The sequence below is a fragment of the Eleutherodactylus coqui genome, chromosome 8 (genome assembly GCF_035609145.1).
Source record: "Eleutherodactylus coqui strain aEleCoq1 chromosome 8, aEleCoq1.hap1, whole genome shotgun sequence".
NCBI lineage: Eukaryota > Metazoa > Chordata > Amphibia > Anura > Eleutherodactylidae > Eleutherodactylus > Eleutherodactylus coqui.
In genome coordinates this window covers 152,678,506-152,687,707 of record NC_089844.1, presented here as the reverse complement: position 1 = coordinate 152,687,707, position 9,202 = coordinate 152,678,506, and the positions used below count along the sequence as shown (strand labels likewise).

Sequence of the window (9,202 nt, the reverse complement as noted above, 5' to 3'; positions counted from 1 at the left end):
GAGGCGGGGTGGGGCGGGGCTAATTCTCAGAACCTAGCCCTGCCTCCTTTCATTGCAAATAGTGCAGAGGGGTGGAGAGGAGGCAGAGAGGGGGCGGGAGCTCAGTTCCTGCTCCTGGCTCTTCCATCCCCCCCCTGCAGATGAGGACAACGTATATCGGCTTGGCGTGAAAGCCGAGCCGATATACGATCGTCTGAATCCAGCCTACTACTGTATGCATAACTTTAAAAATAAAATACACGCTAAAAAAAATGCTTCCAACATTCCTTCAGGGTCATCAGCTGTGACTAACAGCTGAGGACCCGACCTGCTCCTGCGAGATTGCAGGACCTTTAATCCTGTGTCGTATTTTTGTTATCAAGAGAATAGAACTGGCGGTGATGGCACAACACTCCAAACTAGAAAACATTGATAGTAACCAAGTGGTGTAGAAACTTCTCCTTATATTGAATAAAGTAGGTGGCCAGCATATGAAAACGCGGGACGGGAGAAGCTCGGCTGACCCACATTATATAGGTAAACAGGATCCCTTTTAACCCTTCAGGATCCTCCAAATTGTTTGTATACTTACCAGCTGAACTGACAAAGGGGTTGCCCCCCAAAGGGGTCTTTATATGCTGGCCACGTGCTTTATTCAATAAAAGGAGAAGTTTCTAGCTTGGAGTGCTGCGCCATCACCGCCAGTCTTTTAGTCCTATTCTCTTGCTCAGCCACGCCCACCTAGGTGGTGCGTCATCTGGTCAGGCGGCACCTCTATCACTGACACCTTCGTTTATTTTTTATACTACATATGTAAATTATTTTTTTTCTTAACAACACGACTGTATGGGTTTTGCTTTACCCATCTCTTTTTGTTATCCGTCGGGATTAAAGCTCAGGACCAAGCACCGTAAATTTACAGTGCTTGGTCTTTATAGGGGTTAAATAGTACCATTCTTTCTGCTTGGAGTCACCACTAGGGGGAGCTCACTGAAGAACGATTTAGTATTCAGTTTAATGGGAGCACTATGACTCTGTATACAGAGAGTTCCCCCTAGTGGTTACTCCAAGCAGAAAGAATGGTACTATTTAACCCCTTAAAGACCAAGCATAGTAAATTTATGGCGCAGGCAGACAGCATATTATCATATAACTCCATGGTTGTGTGATATGAGTGAAGAAGATATTTTTTATCCCTTTGGGAGGCGCTATTCCATATTTCTCATTACCATCATTTTTTACCTATGTGACATCAAGTCCAATTATGTGCAGACGGCTGATGGCAAAACTCAGGCCAATTTTTTTTTTTTTGCTTTATTGATTAAATGATCTATTTAATGTAATAGAAAGAAAATGACAATTTCCCCTCTACAATATTAAGCCGCTAAAATATCTGAGCCGCAGTTTATGGTTCCCATCAGAAAAGAAAGGCAAGACCCATAATAAAGCCATCGCACGCAGCGTTCAGCCTCTCCAACACTGATTGCGAAGCAGCTTCTAAATAAAATGACCTTGTAATACAGGAATTGTGCGCTGCAAATAATAAAGAACTTTTATGCATTACAGAACGTTGATGGTGGAGGTTTCATCGCTGTGCAGCCCTGCCCCACACCGGTAAAGACGAAATCAGGGGTGAGTAATGTCCAAAAGTTTTCTGCTTTCAGTCTAATTCATTATTTTACCTATCATCCCATGTAATATTGTACATTATTCAGGGACCTGAGCTTCCTGAAGAGAATTCCAGAATAATAGTGGAGACTAAGGCCTCCTGCACACGGGCGAGTCGAACCCTGCATGTGGGATTCCCGTAGCGGAGTTCGACTCGGTGTCAGCGCCGCTTACCTGTCTGGCATCTTTTCTGTCTCTTCCTCTGCTGTCAATGTGCTGTATACAGCTACAAAACAAATTTATATACATGATCTAGCCCCTTGGCATAAGCGATTTAAACACGACTAATTTCCTGGACTACATGAATATTTGTTTGTAGCCCATATACAAATACCAGCTCATCTTGCATGGCTGGGGAAGGGGTTGGGCATTTAGCAGCAGCGTGAGCCACAGAATCGGAAGATGTGATAAGCTTCCTGCAGACAAAAGCCCGAAGTTGCGATGCAGGGGCTGCATGCTGGGGAGAATTTTTCATGGGCGCTGCACTACAGGGGCAAGGGTGATCTCTGGAGACCCCCTGGCTTTGCGGCCGGGTCGCAACTGCAACCCCTGCGACCCTTATACTATGCCACTGAAGGAGTTACTGGGATAGGGAATATAAATCTATACAAAAATTCCAATTTACTTTAAGATGCCATAGAGAGATGAGTGACAAGTGCTACTAGAATAATCATGGCTGCCATTATGACTGTTTAGAATACTAAAAGATATGATACAGCAGCTTATATTTCCATGTATTTGTTTACAGCTCTTCCAGTAGGATCCATGTCGAACCACGAGGAATTTGTGGCCCTAGTTGGCTCCTGGAATTCATCTGACCTCAGTCTCTTTAACCCAGCCAGCGTGATTGTGCCAGTGATCTTCTCACTCATCTTCCTGCTGGGCACAGTGGGCAACAGTCTCGTCCTTGCTGTTCTTTTAAGGAGTGGACAAAGAACACACAACACCACCAACCTCTTCATTCTTAACCTCAGCATCGCAGATGTCTCCTTCATCATCTTCTGTGTGCCCTTCCAGGCCACCATCTACTCTTTGGAAGACTGGGTTTTTGGAGCTTTCATGTGCAAAGCGGTCCACTTCTTCATCTACTTAACCATGTATGCTAGCAGCTTCACCCTGGCAGCAGTGTCCGTTGACAGGTATGTCTGTAGGTCGCCTAGAAGTGTTCTGGTTTCTGGAGGGCTTTAATGTAACATTCTTGGTGCATAGGCTTAGAAACAGACTGGGAATCTTCTTGGGCAAAGTTTCTTAGTAGCAAGGCCCTCACTTTGTCAATCTAAAATTGTGTGTCATCACAGTTTGCAAAAACTGTTTGTACAATATAGTTAATGCAATAGGCTATTCAGTGTCCTGAGGAAACCTATGCAGCTGGTATCATCCAACAGTCTAATGGGTATGGCGCAGCCTGACTGTCCCATTAGAGGAAATAAGGATCAAGCATATTGAATTCCACAGTCGTCTTTTACCCCCCAGAAAGCTGGGTACTCATTTTAGCAAACTTGGAAGGATGGAAGGTTGAGTCAACCTGTAGCCGGCTACCTGAACCAAGCGGGGATTGAACCCGCAAACTTAAGGTCGTGAGCAAGAGCTTAGAACTGCATTTCTGCTGGCTGAACACTCTGCATCACACTGGGCTCTTATGTGTAAAACCACGAATACTAATACTTATTTTATTGTTTCCTCTGCAGATACTTAGCCATTCGTTATCCACTACGCTCCAGAGAACTGAGGACTCCATGCAATACGGTTGCAGCTTTGGCTATTATATGGGGTCTCTCGGTGGTATTTGCTGGACCTTATCTGAGTTATTATGACCTGATGGATTTTGAGACCAGCCACATTTGCATGCCAGGGTGGAAGGAAAGGACAAGGAAAATTATGGATACCGGCACCTTCATAGTTGGATATGTCATCCCTGTGCTTATAGTTAGTCTATCTTACACCAGGACCATTAAGTATATGTGGACTACTGTTGATCCTTTAGAAGACATGTCAGAGTCTAAGAAAGCTAAAAGAAAAGTGACTAAGATGATCATAATTGTCACAGTCCTCTTCTGCTTGTGCTGGCTTCCCCACCATGTGGTGGTCATGTGTTATCTTTATGGTGATTTTCCATTCAACCAGGCCACTTATGCCTTCCGACTTTTATCTCATTGTATGGCCTATGCCAACTCTTGCCTCAACCCTATTGTATACGCTTTAGTGTCTAAACACTTCCGAAAAGGGTTCCAGAAAGTTTTCAGCTGCCTCTTGAGGAAGAAGGGTCGGAATAAAGTTCATGTGGTGAATGCGGCAAACGCTGAGCCTGGATTTGATGCTGCCTCCACGGAAGTGTCCCACATAAATGAAGACCATGGAAAAAGGAATGTGCGTCAATCAGGTGCTAACCACTCGGATTCTTCCAGACCACTGGGCACTCCTTGAACCGTAGGGAAGGAGCAAAGTCAGAAAAATTAAGAAACATGGTCCAAAATATTTGAGGATTCCTGTAGGCTGCGGCAGTGAGAAGTATGAAAAACCTCAACAGATAAGATCGGTGGAGATGAAGGGAGATCTTCATTGTTGAGTTTGGACTTAAAGAAGCTTGAAGGAGGCATAAAGCTTTTGAGATACAACCAACAAACCACACGTAGCACCATATCATTGATGATAAAAAAAAGGCTATAAAATATGGGCCAGGGCAAGAAATTTTTACCAATTTTTGGAATTCTTTAACTTGGGTTTCTCGAATCCAGTAGAGGAGATCATTCGAAGGATCCACTCTCTACATATGTAGAACATACATACATCCCTAGGTTATTTGTGCATCAACCCATAATAAGAAGACCATACAGGGAATTGATTGATTCTTCTGAACCTTTGTGGTTCAACATTGTTTTATAGCCTGGGCCCACTGGAGGACCTCCAGGCACTTTGGTGGTTCAGTCTGATCATAAAGATGTACTTGACTTACACTTGTGGCTATTATGGAGTTTGCTGAAGACATCTCAAAGATTCAAATGACATCCTCTTAAGAACTGCAGATTAGAGAGGAACCCACTGGATTACGATCTCCAAGAACTTCACTGACTGACCAATAAGATGTCTTTGTGGTTGAAATAAGGGTCCTTTGAATATATTTAAGGGAGTGGATGTTCTTTCCTCTTCCTCAAACATCTAAAAAGGTCAGCATAACTTTCTAGGGACTATATCTCACACCATGCTACAATAAAATCTCAAACTAACCTCCAAGGAGGAACCGTAGCAGATAACCTTTGAGTTTTTGGTCAAGCTTCTCGAACTGTTGATTGTGACATTAAGGTCAAGACTTCCGGAAGACAAGATCAGAAATGACAATTATTTCTACACTAAATAAGTTGTTAGTACGAGGTTTTGTTTTTGCTTTTCATCCGCTGAACCTGTTGCCATTGCAATGTCTGTCTTTGTAACGTCTCAGGTAGGAGGTGGACATTTAGGGAGGCAGTTTTATGGATGTGACTATATTACATGTCAGTCTTTGAAAAGGGCAAAGCCTGAAAACACAGGAGCCAAGCGGACAGTGGACACTGGGATCTGAGTACAGGAGACTATGGATTTATACTCTCAAGAATTAAAGTGACAGTGACCTTTAAGTGCAAAGACATTAAATGTTAGAATCGGGGTGTGCTCATATTACCGCCTGTATCAGAAGACGTCTGTAGATGTAAAAGTGAAACTCCAGTCTGTACTTCTGTATTTACCTGTAGTAACGGTAGCCATAACATACTCATGTGAAAATAGAAAATAATAGAAATATATAGGTCTTAAAGGGAACCTGTCATATTGAACATACAGTCTGACCTGCCAGCGTCGGGTTACAGAGCTGGAAGAGGTGAGCAGAAGGATATATAGTTTTATGTAAAGATATTCTGTATATCTTATGAATTATAAATTATCTGATACGAATCCCTGTTCATTCTGGGTCCAATAGGCGGTCCTGTCAGTGATAGACAGCTGTCTGTGGATGCATTCTTATAAAGGGAAGGCTACAAATCATTGAGTGAAACATCCTACAGGATTCCCAATTTACATTTACATTGTGACAGGTTCCCTTTCTATGTATTGGATGTTTTACATGGCCTAAATTCAGTAGATAAAGACAGTCAAGACGCTGGTATAATATTACTATTAGGCAGTAAGTTCATAGAAGGGCAGTATTATAGTAGTTATATTCTTGTACATAGGGGCAGTATTATAGTAGTTATATTCTTGTACATAGGGGGCAGTATTATAGTAGTTATATTCTTGTACATAGGGGGCAGTATTATAGTAGTTATATTCTTGTACATAGGGGGCAGTATTATAGTAGTTATATTCTTGTATATAGGGGCAGTATTATAGTAGTTATATTCTTGTACATAGGGGCAGTATTATAGTAGTTATATTTTTGTACATAGGAGGCAGTATTATAGTAGTTATATTCTTGTACATGGGGGGCAGTATTATAGTAGTTATATTCTTGTACATAGGAGGCAGTATTATATTAGTTATATTCTTGTACATAGGAGCAGTATTATAGTAGTTATATTCTTGTACATAGGAGGCAGTATTATAGTAGTTATATTCTTGCACATAGGGGGCAGTATTACAGTAGCTATATTCTTGTACATAGGGAGCAGTATTATAGTAGTTATATTCTTGTACATAGGAGGCAGTATTATAGTAGTTATATTCTTGTACATAGGAGGCAGTATTATAGTAGTTATATTCTTGTACATAGGAGGCAGTATTATAGTAGTTATAGTCTTGTACATAGGAGGCAGTATTATAGTAGTTATATTCTTGTACATAGGGGCAGTATTATAGTATTTATATTCTTGTACATAGGGGGCAGTATTATATTAGTTATATTCTTGTACATAGGAGGCAGTATTATAGTAGTTATATTCTTGTACATAGGGGGCAGTGTTATAGTAGTTATATTCTTGTACATAGGAGCAGTATTATAGTAGTTATATTCTTGTACATAGGAGGCAGTATTATAGTAGTTATATTCTTGTACATAGAGGGCAGTATTATAGTAGTTATATTCTTGTACATAGGGGGCAGTATTATAGTAGTTATATTCTTGTACATAGGGGGCAGTATTATAGTAGTTCTATTCTTGTACATAGGGGGCAGTATTATAGTAGTTATATTCTTGTACATAGGGGGCAGTATTATAGTAGTTCTATTCTTGTACATAGGGGCAGTATTATAGTAGTTCTATTCTTGTACATAAAAGGCAGTATTATAGTAGTTATATTCTTGTACATGGGGGCAGTATTATAGTAGTTCTATTCTTGTACATAAAAGGCAGTATTATAGTAGTTATATTCTTGTACATAGGAGGCAGTATTATAGTATTTATACTCTTGTACATAGGGGGCAGTATTATAGTAGTTCTATTCTTGTACATAAAAGGCAGTATTATAGTAGTTATATTCTTGTACATAGAGGGCAGTATTATAGTAGTTATATTCTTGTACATAGGAGCAGTATTATAGTAGTTATATTCTTGTACATAGGGGGCAGTATTATAGTAGTTATATTCTTGTACATAGGGGGCAGTATTATAGTAGTTATATTCTTGTACATAGGGGGCAGTATTATAGTAGTTATATTCTTGTACATAGGGGGCAGTATTATAGTAGTTATATTCTTGTACATAGGGAGCAGTATTATAGTAGTTATATTCTTGTACATAGGTGCAGTATTATAGTAGTTATATTCTTGTACATAGGAGGCAGTATTGTAGTAGTTATATTCTTGTACATAGGGGGGAGTATTATAGTAGTTATATTCTTGTACATAGGAGGCAGTATTATAGTAGTTATATTCTTGTACATAGGGGGCAGTATTATAGTAGTTATATTCTTGTACATAGGGGGCAGTATTATAGTAGTTATATTCTTGTACATAGGGGGCAGTATTATAGCAGTTATATTCTTGTATATAGGGGGCAGTATTATACTAGTTATATTCTTGTACATAGGCGGCAGTTTTATAGTAATATTGACAACTCCTTTTTAAGGCAGAATGTGCTTTGAGGAGTGTCATTTCTGTCATTTCTTTTCCACCACTTTTTCTTTTCAATTTCCTATGACAAACATAATGTATTGACTGGAGTTTCACTTTAAGACCTTTTAGTCAGTGAGTTGTTGTTTGTATGGATTTGTTCTGATTTATTTCTATATGTGATTTGTAATAGAGCTCTATGTATTTGCATAAAGCGACGTCCAAGTAAATGCATTACTTATGTTTTGTACATTACAGTGTGTAACATTCTAAATAAAGTAGGGACAGATCTTTTTATGACCTTAATCAAAATCCAACCAATCTTTGTCACAGCCTGTTAGGATAGTATATTTGGGATCTCCCCTCAGCCGTCAGTGAATGCTAGGAGGCAAGAACATTCTTACAGGAAATTTCTGAGTTTCAGACACGTTGATACAAGGGATAAGTTTGATGTAGCTGATTGGCTGGATATTAGTTAGCTGATGATTGCTGCTTGGAATTAGTCTGAGACTTCTTGCTGGGAGAGATGGAAAGAGAGCTGCTTTTTATTCATTCATAGAGCGGTTCACATGACCATTCCAGAGTCCACATCTAAATGGTGGTAAATGAAAAGTACTGACTATGCTATATGAGGCTGAGAGATTTTTCCCGTAACATTATGTGCCCACTTATGCTTTTACTCTCTCCATATTCACTTTATAGCTTTAGCCTCATACTATATATACACACACACACACATATATATATATATATATATACACACAGTATATACACAGTGTAATGAATTATTCGAATGAATCAGAATACAGGATATCATTGCATAGTACTGTTTACAGATCTAAGAGGAGGGGTGGAGGGGCGAGTCTCATTACTCACCTGGCAGCATACAATATAAATGGGCATATTCTGACATTGTTATTACACATAGAAGTACTTACAGTAATTATGTTCCTCAGCAACTGTGCAATGAATCAATTAACTACGCAAAGAAGAGAGGAACCAGATGTGGAAGCCATAATGAAATATATCTATTACTGTCAGCTCAACACCTCCGAGTCTACATATTAATGGATATTTATCACAGGTGTCAAGAGCATTGATTCAGGACCAATAGTAGATTATTATACCTGATATCGCGCACCCCATTAGTCTACGGCTTTATCACATTCAATGGTTTTACTTACATGTATATCGCATATAGCACGTGTCAAACTCAAGGCCCACGGACCAAATTCAACCCGACGTGTGATTTTATATGGCCCTGGAAGAGATCCGAACACAGATGGATCGACTCTTCAGTTTCACTGCAGGATGCAGCCAGCACTGGGATGCCATTTTGAATTCTGAGCTTCGACGCTTACCTCCACACTGCTCTGTTCAGCAACTCACAGTTGGCGGCACAGCTCTGACAGCCCCACCAGGCACCCTAGCCACCCTCTAAGGTAGGAAGCTCTGTGCTAAAGAGGTGGAAGGAGAGAAACCCCATCATAGTGCATAGAGCTCCACAGCCGTGTTAAAGACTTTTTCAGATGACCGTATT

The 9,202-nt window shown here is 40.2% G+C and overlaps 1 protein-coding gene across 1 annotated transcript; it reads left to right on the top strand.

Annotated features, from left to right (window-relative positions):
* The first annotated feature begins 2,412 nt into the window (after positions 1-2,412).
* Positions 2,413-4,071, top strand: LOC136577628 (galanin receptor 2b-like). The gene is made up of 2 exons (XM_066577545.1): positions 2,413-2,786; positions 3,336-4,071. The coding sequence occupies exons 1-2, from the start codon at positions 2,413-2,415 to the stop codon at positions 4,069-4,071; spliced, it is 1,110 nt and encodes a 369-aa protein (XP_066433642.1).
* Positions 4,072-9,202: the final 5,131 nt, after the last annotated feature.

Bases quoted from the DNA above. Each gene is read 5' to 3' on its own strand.
- LOC136577628 (XM_066577545.1), top strand. From the start codon at position 2,413: ATGTCGAACCACGAGGAATTTGTGGCCCTAGTTGGCTCCTGGAATTCA. The intron at 2,787-3,335 runs GTATGTCTGTAG...TTTCCTCTGCAG, and splicing joins GCAGCAGTGTCCGTTGACAG to ATACTTAGCCATTCGTTATC.